The sequence below is a fragment of the Coptis chinensis genome, chromosome 6 (assembly GCF_015680905.1).
Source record: "Coptis chinensis isolate HL-2020 chromosome 6, ASM1568090v1, whole genome shotgun sequence".
Taxonomy (NCBI): Eukaryota; Viridiplantae; Streptophyta; class Magnoliopsida; order Ranunculales; family Ranunculaceae; genus Coptis; species Coptis chinensis.
In genome coordinates, this window is record NC_141461.1 from 74,585,267 (window position 1) to 74,603,857 (window position 18,591).

Consider the following 18,591-nt stretch of genomic DNA (forward strand, 5'->3'; position numbering starts at 1 on the left):
AATACATACTGTTGATCATCCTGTCGAATATTATTTGATTTTGATTATGGTTTGGTTTATCTACTGTCGAGATTATCCTGTCGAATATCATCATGTCAAATTGTTAAAAAATTGTTAACTGTTGAGAAATTTATTTGTTGAATTGTTGAATTGTTTGGATATCATATGGGTGTTAATTTGTGTCTGTCGGTTGTTGATTGAGTTGGGTATGCTGAATTTTGTTTTGGTTGAATTGTTGAAGCTCTGTAAAGGTTATTAATGGAGTCGAACTTGAATTTGGGCAAGTGAGGGGAATCGAGTTTTGAGTATATCAAAGTGTTGGGTTTTTTTGGTGATCAAAATCCAACTATTTCGGTGGTTTGTATGGGTGCTGTTGAAGCTCCCAAGGGTGTTAATGGCGCCGAGATCGAATTTTTGAGAAGTGAGAAAATTGGGTTTTGATTATACCAAAAGGTTGGGTTTTTAATGGGGATCAAAACCGAACCGTTTGGTGGTGTTTGGTGGTCATGTTGTGGTGGTTGATTCGGTGGTGGTGTGAGCTATTTGAGGAAGAAGAAGGAGACTATGGTAGTGTTCTAGTGCTTTGATTTCTTTTAGTTGAGCTTGGGCCGAAATAGAACTTGTGGGCTTTAGTTGTTTTTAAGATATAAACATGTGGGCTTAAGTTTGTTTAAGTTGGGCTTGGGGAAGGCTAAAGACTTTTGGGCCTTAGTCTTTGGGTTTTGGTTAGATGGGTTTAGAACTTGTTGACTTGTTGACCCTTGGCATATTGACTAATGTTGACCAGTCAACACTTTGACTTGTTGACCAAGTTTGACTTTTGACTATTTGCTAGGATTAGGTCTATTAGGATAGGTCTAGGGCTATTAGTGTGTTTGGATTTAAGCTAAGACTATATTTTTTTTTACATAAGTGTGTACGTGTATTAACTACATTGTGAAATTACATTCTTACTATAATTCTTTTATGAAATATGATACTTAGACATCGTGATAATTAATAACGCGTGAACAATGAAATACGAACAAGATACTTCTTTTTACACTGAAAGAATATACACAATACAATTCAATAATGTTTTTAACGCGTCGACTACACCCTTTAGAACTCTCCACGCCTCAAGATTTGGAAATGAGATATTATGACTAGTGATGTCATGTGATAGGTGGGCATTTATTGAATGTGCCATAAATGGTCCGTTAGTGTTATAAAGGGGTATTCATTGACTGTGCCATGAATGACCCGAGTATTTATTGAATGTGCCATGAATGACTCGTTAGTGATATGATAGGTGTTCCTTGAATGTGGCATTAATGACCTAAGGTATTTATTGAATGTGCCATGAATGACTTGAGATTTTATGCCCAAAGAGGCTGTGAATTATGTGTATGGAAAGCCCAGAGATGGCTGTGATATAGTGGTACTCGGTGGAAGAGAGGCACACAAGAATGTATGATTTGGCAAATGTGTGGAGTGCAAATCGTGGAGTAAGTACTAAAGGGTGGGTGAATAAAAATTAATCGGTTTAGTTAATAAGAGAAATTGATTTGGTTGTGCGTGTGCGTGCTTGGACTTGTGTTTGAATACATATAGATTAGTTAAATATGTATATTAAGAATTTTAACTTTCATTTGCAGGAGGGTATGACTTACTAATATTTTGTGCAGGGACGCTGTCCTACCCTTATATAGAAGCGGTTATCGGTAAGATTTAATTCCATTACTAAGTTATTAGAACGAATTATTATAATGAATTAATAGAATGGAAATCTTGCTTGGGAAGAAACTATGCTGGTTGAAAAGACAGAACTACATGTCTTCTAAGCTGAGAATGGTGAAGTATGGGTACATTTAAAGTGTTGGTTTTGATAATTAAAGTTTGGAAATGTCTATATGTTGTTAGTCTACTCATACTAGCAAATTCGATTTTGCTGACCCATGTTTGTTTTGTTTTGGCAACGTGGGTGTGTTCTTGGGAAAATAGGTGGAAGGCAGTGGAACCACGACGTTTGATTTGGATTCTTTCCTGGAGCAGTCCATTAGTTTCTTTTATTAGGTCCGATCATTTTTGGAAGTATGTAATAATGTTGTTTTCATATTCATTATGACATGAGAATATGATGTCGAGGATTTGTTATTCTTAGAGTTTTGTTTGATGTGATTTTTGGACGGAAGATAGCCTGTTAATAAAGTGATGATGGATAAATATTTGGGATTATTATTTTTTAAGTTGATTCTAATATAATGGATTTACAGGAGTTTGTATGTGTTGTATCCACCCCGTCATAGCCTGGGTTTTTTTTTAAGACAATTGAACATAGTGATGTTTGAGATATTTATATTTCAAATATTCACTTTGTAATTGTTTAGAAATTCGGGCTGTGACATTTCTCTTGCAGATTCAGAGCACACAATGCTTCCACAAATTTAAGGATTCACAGAATTGAGGAGCCAGCATGAAACAAGATCATTGCATCTCTACCATTGAAGAATTTTAGCAACATCAATTGGTTTCTCAATCGTGCCATTAACAAAACCAAATTTGTTCTTCGCTCGTAAGGCCATAGAAAGAGCAACCAACATAGTAGATGGATAGTCTGAGTGATGAATAAAGAAAGGGGTTTGAATTCAGTACCGGTGGTACAACCATTGAACAGAGAGAAAATAAAGAGAAAGACTGAACAAGAACAATTGAGTGCTTTGATTTGGATAGAAGTTAGAAGTGTTACTCCGAGACCATGAGAAAATAAATACTCTGTATTGATTTCCACAACTGTTTTTGTTCTATTGATTGACATGTATTACAACTAACTGTATGGAGAGATTCATTTGAAAGATAGACTCCAAATCTTATCAAGTAGTTCCTTGATTCTTGGAGTAAACACGTGTAGATATCTTAACACATAGTGATAGTGTCCGTATCCATTTTTCCGCTCGCTCTATAAACCTTCGCTCTCACCTCCCAAGAGTTATAAAACAAGCAATCAAGATGTGTTTTTTAACATGTCAAATTCCGTTACATAAGCCAAGACAATATTACCAGACAATAAGAAACACAAATTAAGTTGGATCCTTCTCATTTTTAATTTGAAAAGCATAAATCTTTTACATCAACTCTAAAGTAAATTCATCACACAAACCTACACTCTTGATTCAAACACATTAGTACTGGATGGGCAAGTGGACCAATGACACTTCTACACAAACACCCATATATTATCTTAAAAGGAAAATACAAACCTTAAACATCAAACAATCACCAACAAATAAGGAGTAAAAAACCCAGCCTAAGTTAAGACCTTCGCTAGCAGTTGCCATAATAAGTTTCGGGATACGGACGGCATAGCTACTGCCGTCCGTTGGTTATTTATGTATAGACTGCAGAAACTATGTCATCCATATCCCGTTTTAATTAAATGGACGGACGGCAGAAACTCTGCCGTCATACCTGGCAGACGCAAAAACTGAGAAATCTTGTTCTTCTTTTCATATACAAATTCATATCCATTCCACTCCATTCATTCATTCCATTCCATTCCACTCACTCAACAATCCACACATCCATTTAACTAACCAAAATTCATTCAACTAAACAAAATCCATAGAAGTAAATCAAAACACACATAAAAACAAATTCTAAACTAATTTCCGCTCAAACCCTCGCCAGCTGGCCTCTTCTTTGATTTACTCGCTCGCCGTGATTCTCGCAATGTCAGTTCTAGCACCTGCGCTTCTAGCTCCGCAACTCTATCATGTGTCTTTTTCTTCTCTTCTCGCTCGGCCACCAAATAATGATAGTATTCACCGGTTGTAGTCATAAACAAATTGCATATCCCATGCATTATTAGCTATGACTCGGCATATCGCGCTCTAAGTTTAGCCTTCAAAAAAATCAATAACTTTAAGAAAAATAATCACTATAAACCAAATATAATTCAAGTTTCAAAATATAAACCAAATACTAACCTCATCTATAGTGTCAAAATCCAGGACAAGGTTCGGAAGATAACTTTAATCAACATGAGGTATAGGTATAGCGACATGTATTCCCTGTAATTAGTTATGCCATAGCTCCATGGGTTATCCGGATCGGAAGGATCTGGAACAAAAGCCTCGTAAGAACCTTGAGATGAAGAGTAGGGCTCAGTAGGGTGTGGGATACGCAAATCACTTCTAATAGCCTTATGTCCCACAAAGTCCATGTTAGCAGCTCTACATATGTTAGCAGGCAATATAGGACCCCTTGAGACGCGATCCCAGTAACTATCGTAGTTACCATTCACATCTAAATATAGAGAAGCTTGTGGCCACAAGTCTTCATGCATTCTAAGATAGGACCTCCATTGACTGGCTCTTCCCAATGGGCACATATTCTCCGGAGGAGGGTGTGGGATGAAAGGTGTCCCAATGATTTGGTGCCAACACCTATCGCCCAGGTACCACAGGATGATACCTCCAAACTCAAAGAAGGTTCGGCGCATTGTAAGATTATACGAACGACGTACACAGTGAATCACCTCACATAACCAAACATCATCCATGGTATCTCCCTCCACATCATCAACATTTAATTACATATATCGAGTATGAAACCATGGTGTCCACTATATCGCCAATGCCGACCTAGTCTCAAGTTGGTTACAATCTAAGTGAATGTTGTGGCGTTCTTGACCACTTTGGCGATCTTTAAAGTCATTCATGCATGCTCTAATCAGTGGGACGATATCACGGTCCATGTTCGGTTTCAGAAAAGGAACCATGGTAGGTACGTACTCATGCCACCAATACTATCATAAAAACAAATATCAAAATCAAACTTGTACGTAATTTAAAAATTATAATACTATCATAAAGTTATAATTTAAACTTGTAAAAAAGGGGTGAAGCCACCATATTGACCATCCGCAACATTAGCTGTGACTTGGCACGCTTGATCCAACGCATAAATCAAAACTCCAAACATAGTACCACCCCAATCATATTGATGCATATAATGTAACAAAACCAAACACTCTATCCAACCTAATCTCAGTGAACTATCACCCGTTGGGAAGAAACACTGCGTGATTAAATAAAAATAGAATGCTCTCAAATATCTCTCCCGATTTGTACCCGTTGGGCACCAACCTTCGTCACTCTCTTTAGTCTTCTCCATGAACTCATTCACAAAAAAGGAGGGTTTGATACCCCCTTTAGCCTAATGCTCTGGCTTTATATTCGACCAACTTTGCTGTGCATAATCAAAACTCGCGAACCGACCTTCTCCAAACGTAATGACCTTTCCTTTCCTACGCTCATTCCTGTGAGCATAGTAACATCCATTGGAGTGATGCCTATCTCGCATGTGGAAAGTGAAAAGTGTGAGCTGTGTCCCACCACCGCTCGATCAAAGCATATATCAAACCACGGTCGGCGTTTTGATAACCACATCGAAACAATGACCCATACAGAGATTGTAAAATTTCATTTCTTATGCCTTCAAAACAATCTCCTTTGGCAACCATTATCTTCCACCAATTGTTTACGGATGCCCAACAACATTGCAATTTCATCTCACCCCCCCTCCCTAAACATTTATTCATTAAAATTAAAGAAAATACAAATTATGATGTTAAAGAAATCATATTTAACGATAAAATGCTTACCATATTTACACGATGAGAGATGTGAGTTTCCGGGTTTCTAGCCAATGTAGCATGTGTTAGTGGGTCGACTGGGTCCGGAAATTGAATTACTAGAGGGTTTTGCAAATTATAGACTTCATCGACATTTTCATCCTCATCGACGTTTAGCGCTCACGTCGACTCTTGTGTCAATCTACTAACTGATTTTCGATCAAAAAATCGTTTACCCTTGTTACTCATTTTGCGTGGCACTTGCAATTCAATCAACAATATCCTATTTATAATTTCAATTTAAACAAAATGCATAATTTCAAACTAACATTCATCAATTCCAACATTCTAATTCAATCACAATTCAATTCAATCACAATTCTAATTCAATCACAATTCAATTCTAAAATCAACATACATTCAATTCAATTCTAAAATCAAATTTGCAATTCTAATTCAATCACAATTCAATTCAATTCTAAAATCAACATTCAATTCAATTCTAAAATCGAATTTGCAATTCTAATTCAATCACAATTCAATTCAATTCTAAAATCAACATTCAATTCAATTCTAAAATCGAATTTGCAATTCTGAAATCAACATTCAATCCAATTCTAAAATCAATTCAATTCAATCACAATTAACATTTCTAAAATCGAATTTCAATAGGAGAGAGTGTAACTTACGAGTATTGAGCACAAAAATGGAGATTGAGGAATGAAGGAGTGAATTGTTTTTGTTTTTTGTTTTTGGGAGTAAGGAGAGAAGATGAGTGAGGGATTGAGGAATTGAAGAAGTGAATTGAGAAAAAGAGATTCGTGCGTTATAGCGTCTATAGTGTACAGACGGCAGAGTTTATGCCGTCTGTTGCAATTTAACGTACAGACGGTAGAAACTCTGTCGTCCGTCTCTCGAACTTAACAACTGTTAAAAGTCCCTATTGGACTGGTTTCTCGAATTTGAGTTGCTAAATTTGGTTGGGGCTGCTAAAGGGCCTATGTGACACCTTTTAGCAGCCCATTATAGTTGCTCCCCATTGGACTTGCTCTTAGAAGTGATTCCCTTAGACAATAGGTTGCAAGAACGAAGTCAAAAGGAGGAGTTAGGGACCCAGGTGTTCCATTAATGAAGAAGAAGAGCAGTCTTAGACAAAGTCCAATGAGGTGCTATATGGGCTGCTAAAGGGCCATATAGCACTCCAAACACCAAAATGTCATTCCAATGGGGCTGCTAGAAGGGTCCTAAATATGGCTGCTGTGATAAACCCAGCCAAATTTGTGACATTGTCTAGCAGTTGCCATAATTATGTTTATGCCGTCTGTACGTTAAATTTCGACGGATGACATACTTTCTGTCATCTGTGCTTTAACTTTTAACTTAAGTTATGAAAATATTGGATAGATGGCAGACTTTCTGCCGTCCGTATCAATTTGGCACTCCAACTTTAAAACCCCATTGGAACTATTTTTTGGTTTTCACATGCCAAATTTGACTTGCCTAGCTAAACCTGCAAAAAAAACTTAGGTGGCACCTTTTAGCAGCTCTCTATTGGACTTGCTCTTAGATATCATTAAACAATGCTTCCACTTTTAGTTTGTAATTCACACTGTAGCTTACTTATTCGTGGATGATAAGATCGTTCCTCCTTTCATTATACAAAACTACATTGTTTTTATTTTTTCAATCAAAGTGGAAACTTTGTTCACGCCCATAAAATTTACAAATGGATGTAAGACAAGCGCACTACAAATTATACCACAAATCCTTTCTGAAGAGCAAACCCTAATCTCCTAAAAATGAACTCACGAAAGCCAACAGTCAGTCACTTTTAGTTTGCCTTATAAAAGCCAACAGTCAGCCACTTTTAGGTTGCATTTTTCACACTGCCGGCTTACTTATTTTTTGCGAGTTACACTATGGCTTACTTATTCGCGATGAAAACGTTGTTCCTCACTTGCGTACGTAACTTCGGACACATTCTATTTTCGCTGTCTTTTACATGCAACAAATGGATACCAGTCAAAGAGAAGTGGAAAATTTACTATACTACCTATGTTTATGTAACAAAGACCACAAAATCTGAAAAAGTTAAAACCCAAGCTAAAGTCAACTCGATTTTGAAAATGACATCACCATAAGAATCGAAATTGTCTTCTTATATAGCATTAGCGCCTAATTGTTTCCCATGCAAAGTTTTCAAATTTCCAATTTGCCTGTGCTCAGAAAACAATAGTTCAATCTTTTAATAATGGACTGAAAGATGTAATTGCCACGACTGATTTACATTACATTTGCTCAACTGCATAACATGGTTTTTGATCCGTCTACAAGCTTACACAGCTGGCCACGGTAAATCATTTTTCTTTTATAATGAATCTGGCCCCACTTCCAAACAATACCCCAAAAAAACAGGAAAAAATCAAAATTGAAACCAAGAATACACACAACATTGATAAGGTGGAAGGACAGCAAAATAAATAACAATAGGGATAGATAGAGTCAATCGGTTCACATTACACAAGTAACTTAAAATACTCTCCTGTTGTGTCTGGATTTTGTTTCAATTATCTATTAATAATCAACACCTCTAGATATAACCTCTTTGCAGGTTGGTCGTAATAGAATGGTATGCTCAAACTGTGATACGTAGCTACCCTTCACATCACATAGAGGAGGGTAAGGCTGCAACGAGAGACAAACCAAAAGAGAACTTCATTAGTTGTAATTCTAATTGAAAAGTGATTATAACACCCTAAAATGTCCCATCAACTTAAAATGTGCTAAAAACTATTTCCAAATATAGAAAGGTTCAAACAATTATATCTTAAAAGATGGAGATTCCGGCAAGAAATATAGTCAACATGACCGAAGGAGCCAACAACTTCTCTCTTAATAAGAAATTAAAACTTGATTAATAGAGTACGCCTGGAGCAAAGTGACCTTTTTGTATATTTGTGCAATCATAATTTATCCCTTGGGATTTTGGATTGATACTTGTAGGAAACAACACAATTTAATATGGAGGAACCACTATCGTTAACAATTTAGCTGTCATGTGGAATACCTGAACAATGCCAGAGTCACAGAGATTCTTGAGTGCCATAAGGTATTTCGACTCCCCAAGGCGGTCTAAATAACGTCTGCAAAAGGCCAATGTTGAGAAGTGCTTGTTTATTGTTGCGAGCAACTGCTTAGCTCTAGGCAACCTTAATGGTACATGTCCAACTTCAAAATTTTTCATATAGTGGCTGCACTCTAAATCTTCTCTAACATACCCTTTACCTGTACATGAAGACAATCAAGAACCATTATATAAAAATGACTGGTGCAAGAGGCACATTTTCATTTATGTATATATGCAATGCTATCCCCAATCTAGATCTTAACTATCTAAAACAGCAGCCTCACCTGTCGATGCAAAAGTTTCAATAGCAAAAAACTCCCCCTCCTCCATCTTTGTCTGCTCCCCTCCTTTTACTATAGGCACAGATTTTCCAGCATGGATTTGATAACGGCCTATGCTATGGCCATTCAAGTTCCGAATGCTTTTAACTGCCAAGAAGCATAACCACTTTCTATTAAGTATTAACATGATTTTTAGATTCATTATATTATATGCCAAGTAAGGTATGAAGAACAGAAAATACACATAATCAGGTACGATACTCTAATTATGAACCCTAAATACACATAATTACCAGAAACAGAACCACCAGATTATTTAATAATTGGGTTATTTTCTAATCAATAACCTTGCCTTACTAGGAACTTAAAAAACTTACTGATATAATAGGCACATAGAGTGCGAGGATATTTTAGTATTTTTTTTATTATTATGTTTCAGGCCACATTGGTCAAAGTCTAAGTCTAGTATTTCAGGTCCAAACCCATTCGGCTTAGGTTAGGTTTGAGGAGGTTAGAGTTTAGTATAAATAGAATAGGTGCTTCCATTAGTTCTTAGGTTGTTTTTAGTTCAGTTATTTGATTTATAAAAGATTATTATTTCATGAGTGATTTCATTAAAGATTATTAAGATTATTCTTATTGAGTGAATTGTTCATTGATTGAAGCTTCCGCCAATCATAGTTCACATCACTTACTAATTAAACCACTCGAATGACAATAAAAAACATAAGTACCCTCGTATCTATCCTTAATGGCATTATGGCAAACACAACCCTGTAGAACGGTACATAACTCCATAAACGTGGGCCAGCTGCTGACACTTTTGTTCATACTTGCAAAACCACCGCCACCGATAATACAGAATTTCTATGTATGCATCATTATTGGTTTTAAATAGTTCCCTTAACAAAAGCTAAAATCAGCTCAATGATCCAAGAAAAAAAAGCACTACACCAAGTATTATCATAATAGCATCCAAATACATAGTGCAAGTAATAAAGGCATTACTTCACAAAAAAAAAGTAATAAAGGCATTAAGATTTTAAATATGCTATAAACGACTAGAAATGTGCAGTAACAATCTCCAAACATAACAACTGTACCTTGAAAGACCTTTCCATTTATTTCAACCTCATATGATTCCATGACCTCCTGGATTGCAGCGCCGACATCACACAAACGTACATCGATTCCAGCTTCCTTCAGGATATAAGAGAAACACCACATAATAGATAAGATGTATGGACATTAATGTAGAGCAGAATAAATTACGACGTATGAGCATATTGCTGTCATTAACCTTAATAATTACCATCCATAAGACTAGAATATGAAATGCAGTTTACTTTCAGAGCTAGAAACTGGAAGAAAAGGTACTACATACTAATTCCAAATTCATATGCATTCATTGTGCAGTGATACACCCAAAACGTATAAAACAGAAATAGGTTGAGTGGCTAAGGTTTTACGCACTGAAATGTTAGTTGTTTTTTTTATGTAACATTCATTATGTAAGTAAATCTGCAAGGATGAGATGATTCTTTAAGAAGAATTCATTGCAACATCAAACATTATCAACCAATGTAGTATGCAAAGACTGTTGAGAAATGGGATACCTTAATTCCAGTATTGGTTGCCTCTCGTGACGCCTCAAGTAATGGATCAAACATGGGATTAAAGGCTACTGTAAATGCACAATCAACTATATGTCCTGGAAACATTAGGAATAGAAACAATGATAATTAATCTGAAAATCAAATATCTAATTGCCAGAAAAAAGGAAAACCCATAAATATGAGTAACTTCCTTTGATTTAGCAACAGAAGAAAACTTCTGCTGCATAATCCTGATATAGCCTCACCTCAATTAGATGAACTATGAGAATTAATAATGGATGACGACACATAATAGGTCAGATTTAACATCTCATATTGCTTACTAAAAAAAGTATAATCCTGAGCTAATACCATCAACTTGAGTTCCGAAGTCCAACTTCATAACATCATCATACTGGAGCACAGTTTTATCTCCAGAATTTGGGGTCCAATGAGCTGCAACCCTAAAAAAGTGTTTTTCATAACAGATGTGTATAAAGGACAGATTTTCAAATCAATGGAACTTCTAAAAGAAATAAATTACCAATTTAACGAACATCCTGTGGGAAATGCAATCCCTGCTTGTAGACCATTCTCTGATATTAATTTACGCACTGAATTTTCCAAAGTTTCACACAAGTCAATCATCAGCATTCCAGGTCTTATAATACTCCTCATATATTTCCGGACCTGATAGGAGGATATCCAAATACAATTCAAATGCATGTTACAACCAAAGTCAAAAGCATCAAAACTAATAAAATAAGTAAATCGCTACAAACACTTATATGTCGTGGATCACTTTTTTTTTCCGATAAACTATGTTGTGGAGCACTGCACAATCTTTATTTATTTATTTTTTTCCTAGGTAAAGTAAAATATCATTAATAAGGGGAAAGTGGGCTGAGAAGGCCTGCGTTACAAGTGAAACAAAACAACAAAAAACATTTACAAAAACTAGAAGTATTCGAAATTTTGAACTCAACCTGTCGATGAACTTCGGCAGCCTGACGAACTACATTGTGTATTGGTTTTTCCAGGCGATCTAGTTCCCTTTTTTCTTCAGATGTAGTCCTCCACACATTACTATTGAGAAGCCATAGGACCAAGGAAAAAAGAAAAAAGAAACAATCAGTGCTCCCACATTGAACCAAAAAGTTTATCCCAATTCTTAAAAATATACCTTCAAGTGTATCACAATTCTTGAAAATAGAACCAAGAAGATAACTACTTACTCGTCTTTATAATGCTGAATTTCACCCTCAGGAAAATCCCCGGATGAGAAAAGTTCAATAATAGGAATAGAAGGAGGATCGGTCTGCTCGAGAGTCTCTTTCTTTTTCCTGATGAGGATTGACGAAATTATATCACTACAAGCAGAACAATTTACACCCAAAAGAACAACCCATAAAAGAAATTGGTACTGACTTGCTTTTGCTTTTCTTCTTTTTCCTTTTTGTAGATTCTGCAAAAAACGTGGGAGAAGAAAACAAATAAAAATCATATACCTAAAAAGTTTAAATGATATTAGGTCGAACAAAACTATGAGTCAATAAAGAGGGATGGAGGGAGGAAAAAGGGAGTGAGATAGTTAGTTACACTAATATAAAAGAAATGGCATGCAGATTCAATATCAAGAAGCACGTACATTTCTTTTGCCCATTAATCCCTGACCGAATAGGGTTAGTCGCTCATCGTTTTGGACCAACTAACGATCGATTCCGAATTTATTGTCAATAGTATATATATAAATATTCGGTAATCCCCTATTAGCAGATATAAATATTGCTTTGTTTTGTATATAATTGTGGTGCAGTAGCGCTTTGGTGACAATATCTCAAGCATGAGGGAATAAGTTCTCATGGCAAAGTATGACAAGAATGATGGGGAGGTTTTGCCTTTTGGAAAGAAACTATGAAGTATAAAGAAGCTTTTGCTATAAATCAAATACAAGGTTGGTTATAGCGTAAAGGTATTGTTTTGGAGGACAATTGTTTGAAGAAGAACTTTGAGGTAATCTACAAAACTACATCATGACATATACAAAGTACTTATGTAGTTCTAGGTGAAAAGGAAGTAGTTGTATGGAGTGATGGGCATTAATCATTGGATATTAAGTCGTAGAGAACTGAGGTAGTTATCTCACGCTATAGCGAAAAAAAGAGAGGTAGTTATCTCACTTGTTGAGCTACAGGATAATGAAGACAAATGGGGGTTCGCAGCATCAAGGTTTTTACATCCAAATATTGCTTCAAACCAGAAGATGATATGAACCGCTATGAAGAATATTTTTTATTTTTATTTTATATATAGGGTTTAGGGTCCATATACAATACTTTTTATATAACAGTATAAAATGGCCTATATCTCACTCTACAAATTTATTTATGACTTGATTTTTGTGGATGTCATCTTTCCACCACAGATAACAACCCTACAAAAAATGGGCTCATTTGAAAATTTCTAAAGATGCCAAAAGAAGGTTGCAAAATTTTAAATCCTGACAGTTGAAAAAAAATCACATTTTAAAATCAAATTTTGAAAGGGGTAAAGATTTCTAAATGAGCTCAAATTTTGTGGATTTGATTTTTAGAGTGATAAAATCATACCCACAAAGTATTAGCTTTTAACTTAAAAAAGGGTGTTGTGTAAAATGTTGTATATTGATCTCTCCCTATATATATATATATATAGCCCTGCTCTTAGAAGTACATATTTATTTTAAGTTAAAATAAGTACGTACACAAAACTTCACCTAGAAAATGAATTCAAATATGATTTTTTGAAGATATGATGCACTCACCATAAAGATCATCTCCACAAAATTTCAGCTCATTTGGATACATCTTAGGCAAAAGATGATTGCAAAAACTCGACATTTCTGGACCGTTGGATTTTTTTTTTAAAGATGACAACAATTTTAATTTAGGTTAGATGTTTCCAAATGAGCTGAAATTTTAGAGAGATCTTTATGGTGAGTACATCATATCCACAAAAAAATTAGGCTTCAATTCATTTTCTAGGTGAAGTTTAACTTACGTACTTATTTTAAGTTAAAATTCTAAGAGTGGGGCAGTGTCTATATTTGGGGTGGGTCATATTAAAGGGGTCCTTTTCAAGGTAACACAATTAATATATCACATTAAAGTCTTGGGAAGAACCATTATATCCGCCAAAGTACAGTAAGTTGGTAAAACTAATGGGTGATGATACCAGAGATCTGGAGCTCGAACCCAGCTAGCATCAATAAAATAGGTTTGTCAAAAACAAATAAGAAAAAAAAAAAATTATCACAGGTAATCCCCCCTACCATGGATAGCAATCACAGAGATAACCCCCCCTACCATGGATAGTATTCCCACAAAAAATCAGCTCAATTGGATGTCTAGCTTAGTCAAAAGAGTATTAAAATTCTGGTCGTTAGATAAATTTCGAACTCGAACTCAAATTTTGGTAAGGGTTAGACATGTTCAAAGGAATTAAATTTTTTGGTGATGATCTCCATGTTGTGGAGATCACATCCCCATAAAATCAGCCTTGGTTCATGTGTAGGTAGGTATGTCATTTCCATGCGCACACAATGTGGCTATAAGAGAATGTGGGTCATCCCTCCCTATAGTTGGCAAAATATTATAGAAAAATCGCCTTCATGCATTGTTAGAGAATTTTGAGGGAATTTTGAATATTAGAAGACGACATACTATGAAGCTATGATAAAATAAAATAAAATTGGAAACCATCTCTTGCGGGTTGGGCATGTTTGCATGTTAGGATGATGGGTATAAGATAAGAGCATAGTTGGAACCACGGGGGTGCGTGTGGGTGCAGTCGCACCCCCAAAGATTTGGAAAACTTACATAACGTGACAGTAATTTGCCAGAAAAATGGCCATTCCTATAGAAGCTCCACTACCGCACCCCTAGTTCAACTACTGGGTTGCATATACTCTTGCTTGGTTTTGTCCTTGGATAAGAGGACATTTTAATTCGGTGGGACAGTGTAATTTTCGCATAGTATTGATACTCGGATAAAATAAAATATTTCTCAGAGATCATTTATCCGGAACAAGCGGAGCAAGTGACCTAGTGTTAGGGGAGCAAAAAAAACATAACAACAAAATTCGGGTTCTCTTAAACTCTCCAACGTTCATGCAATCTCTCTCTATCAAATATTTCTACACTCTTAATAAAGTTCATCTCTATTCTCCTCTATAAATCACCAGTAAAATTCTTTAAGAAATCATCAGAATCTCTATTACTTCCAAATTACTCCATTGATATGCGTTGTTGTTAACAAAACCAACTTCTACAAGTTTGATTATATTATTGATATAATCTTTGCTTGTTCCTCACCGCTTGGCGGTTTACTAGTATGCTAATGCTAATAGTTCAAAGAGCATAAATGGGGCATTTGAGAACATAAATTAGGAGTAGCATTACACAAGTACAATAACTAGATGCATTGACATTTGACGATGTCATGGGTACTAGTACTCAAGACAGCTTTTCTCAACAAGTATAATACCAGTATGCGATCCATAATTCCAAGGAGGTGAATGCCTTAAACATATAAGTTGTTCACAATATTGTGCTACTGCTACCCCATAATCCCATGAGGGAGATACTTTGATCCAACAGCTTGCAAGTCGAGCATAAAAATTATTAAGAGTAAACGAAAATAGCTGACACATAACTACTCATGAGAAAACAAATGAGCTGAAGGGATATAATAAGGATAGGAAAGAAGCACCTTGTAATTCCTCTAATGCTGAGGCATCTCCTCCTCCTTGTCTGTCATTTCTGTCAACCTTGGCAATCCCATTTGTAGGTGTTGATGTTCCTCCTGTTCCTTGTGTCTTGGAGTTTTCATTTGTATCATCTGAGGTCTAATGATATAATGCCAAAAAAAAAAAAAAAAAAAAAAAAATTGTTCTTTGGGTTAGAAAAACAACATGAATAATGGTAAACAAATGACAGTGAAAAACTTAATTTGGATACTTGCGTTTTGTGTCGTAATATGTATATAGTGGTGTGTTCATACAGCCGATACATACCGGTAAATTATTATCGTTATTATCACGATCAAGCTGCTTATGATGGTTGTTGTTGTCAAGTTGCAAGACTTTATCAAAGTCCAAAAGAAGTCCTCCTTCTATCGAATGTTGTTCCGTTACCATTCTGTTGGGTATCTGTAAAATTTCAGCTATTTTTTGATTAATTAAATTAAATATCCTTTCTATAGAATATTGTTGATAGCAAAATTCAGCATATTTTGTTTTGAGAAACCTTAAACGAAAAGAATTTGATGAAGACCGCAACAAGTATCATGAACGTTAGCAAACCCAAAGAAACAATATATAATATGATGATCCATAGTATTTAAACGATAGAGAATCGAATTACTATTATAATAAGTTTAAATATTTCATTATTATCACTTATTATTGTAACAGTCATTATATTATATATAGTTGAGAGTTCAGAAGAGATGTCCCAAAATCACGAAAGAGAAAAGAAAAGTAGAATACTACTACAGTGAGTAGTGGAGCAACTCAATAATATTGAACCCTCATCGATCGTCGGACATTGCAAGCATAAACCACTACAGATTGAGATAATGACAACAAACACTAAAACCCTGAATTTGTCTTGCTCTTCTTCTTCTAGCACGCGAACGAGAGAGAGAGATAGAAACCCTTTATCTCAATCGATACTATACGTTGCGCCCTATTATTAGGGTTTAAGTGAAATTCACCTTTGATATGGGTTGCCCCTCAAGAAAGAATAAAAAGTTATTTAGGGTTTGGTTCTCGCAATAATATATCATATTAGAATTTAACCCGTGGCAAAATAATTTCAGAAAAATCTAAAAGGTTGAGTTTAAGGCATGTTTGTTAAATTTTAACTAATGGAAAGGAAATGAAATAAATATATAGAGTGGTCCACTTTGGAAAAGAATGGAATGGTAACAGTTTCAAAATTGTGGGTGCGTTTGTTTACTTACTTAGCTAAGGAAATGAAAGAAAAGCTATAGAATGGTCACTTTGGAGACAATATTGCTTAGCTTACCTGGGCTTTAGCACGATGACGTTGTCTATCACGTTCATTTTTCCTATCCTCCTTTTCCTTATGCAAGCGATCATGTTTCCTACGGTGCTCTTCAATTCTGTGTGCATTGGGTTCAACCTGCATGGCCCTCAAATAGTAGTAAGATAAACCAAGATATAAATTTAATGAATATTTGTATTGCTTAAAAAGGTAGTGATACCTTTTTAAAAACGGCAGCAATCTCCTCATCATAATCTATTCTGGATGCTAAGTGAAGATCCTTGGCAGCCTCTTCCCACTGGCCAAGCATCGATCGAGCTATGCCACGAGACTTGTATCCTTTTGCTGAATCAGGGTTAATCTAGAACAAAAGAACCATAATATAAATCAAAGGTGAGCATTTAACCTCTACATGTAATAAAGCATGTTAGTGTATACTAATTCCATTTTTCTATACAGGTGCGCTATGATCATGCATTCAACAGATAAACTTAAATATACCATGACCAAACTTAGGGACCACCTCATCATTTGCAAATGAACAAATGTCAACCAAGGGAACAAAAGGACAACCAAAGCTATATACAGAAACTCATTTTGTTTTCATATGCTTTCAATCCACAACAATAAATAATTAATGGTATGCACGTAGAGTAACCAAATAAATGTCACCTCAAGAGCAGCATTTGCATCTCGAATAGCAGCATTTGGTTTCTTCATTTTGATATAAACACTAGCTGCACAAAAAATACCAAACAAAATTCAAAATCCAAAACTACTCATAAAACAACACTATTAATCCTAAAGCTTTAATATCTCACCTCTTGTCCCATACATAATAGCTGATGTAGGGTTAAGCGTAATCGCCTCAGTAAGTTGCACAATCGCTTCCTCAAGTTTACCTAATCACCCAAAACCACATCAATACACAAACCCCCCCAAAATAAAACCATTACAATCAAATCAAAATATACCTTCAGAAATCGCTTCCATTGCTTGTCCCATAGCCAATTGAGAAGCATCGCGATTCTCCTCCGTAACTTCAATCGAAGAATCACCCATCTACACACATTCCAAAAAACCCTAAAATACCCATTCTATAAAACACTATAATAAAACTAAATTAAAATGAAACCCCAAAAGCACCTTCTGTGGTGGATCATTATCTGGCTCAACCACATCGCCTTCCAGCTCGATATCAGATTCGACTAAGTCCTCATTCTCGTAACCTTGCTCTTGAACTGGTTCTTCTTCAGGAGCATCTTCTTCATCACTGTCTGGTTCCACTGCTTCCTGTATATATTAAAATAAATATAATACATCCGGGTCCACATTATCAAACCTCTAGGGTTTTCTTATCTTTTTTTTTTTTTTTTTGTTTTTTTGTTTTTAATAAATAAATAAATAAACATGTACCGGGTAAGGAGGACGTGGTGATTCGCCAGGAATTTTAGCACCGAGACTGTAAACAAAATGATAAAAATAAAATAAAAATTAGAGTGAAATATTTGAAGGAAGGGTGTTTTGGGTATTGTACCTGTGGAGATCGTCTTGGAAGAAGGAGAGAGAAGGATCTTTGATTAATGATGGATTTGATTTACACTGTTCTACGAATGCTTTCAACTGATTCAACTTCGCTGCGTCCATTTTATTTTCTTTGTTGGAGTGGCAGAAAGAGGTTTTGGAGGGTTTGACGGGTTTTATTTTTGTGTTCTTGCTGAAACGGACCAAGGTCACTGTTTTCTAGTAGGTTCGTTTATCTGTTTTGTTAATTAACCCCTAAAAGCCCGACTTCTGATTTGGGCCCATGTAGCTACAAACTTTAGCCCCACATCGAGTATGGCATGAGCCGCATGATTATATTGGGACTGACCCAAGTTGGGGTGGGGGATGAGACTTTGTGCCGGGTGCTTGCTGACACTTCTTT

The 18,591-nt window shown here is 35.7% G+C and overlaps 1 protein-coding gene across 2 annotated transcripts; it reads right to left on the bottom strand.

The window, feature by feature from the left end:
* Positions 1-8,081: 8,081 nt before the first annotated feature.
* On the bottom strand, positions 8,082-18,591 carry LOC147494437 (methionine aminopeptidase 2B-like). Of its 2 annotated transcripts, XM_086568814.1 has the most exons (20): positions 18,202-18,591; positions 18,081-18,126; positions 17,811-17,957; positions 17,639-17,726; positions 17,486-17,566; positions 17,337-17,401; positions 16,885-17,025; positions 16,686-16,802; positions 15,671-15,805; positions 15,367-15,502; positions 12,046-12,082; positions 11,853-11,960; positions 11,604-11,703; positions 11,162-11,307; positions 10,990-11,081; positions 10,639-10,733; positions 10,126-10,222; positions 9,026-9,169; positions 8,682-8,899; positions 8,082-8,299 (listed from the first exon to the last, which is right to left on the bottom strand). In XM_086568814.1, the coding sequence occupies exons 1-20, from the start codon at positions 18,309-18,311 to the stop codon at positions 8,189-8,191; spliced, it is 2,214 nt and encodes a 737-aa protein (XP_086424940.1). In that variant the 5' UTR covers positions 18,312-18,591; the 3' UTR covers positions 8,082-8,188. The 2 variants fall into 2 exon arrangements, with proteins under 2 accessions (XP_086424940.1, XP_086424941.1); XM_086568815.1 differs by lacking the exon at positions 15,671-15,805.

Coding starts and splice junctions, on each gene's coding strand:
- LOC147494437 (XM_086568814.1), bottom strand. CDS start 18,311: ATGGACGCAGCGAAGTTGAATCAGTTGAAAGCATTCGTAGAACAGTGT. Junction 15,503..15,670: donor ATAACGATAATAATTTACCG/GTATGTATCGGC, acceptor TTATATCATTAG/ACCTCAGATGATACAAATGA. Junction 11,961..12,045: donor AAGAAGAAAAGCAAAAGCAA/GTCAGTACCAAT, acceptor AATCCTCATCAG/GAAAAAGAAAGAGACTCTCG.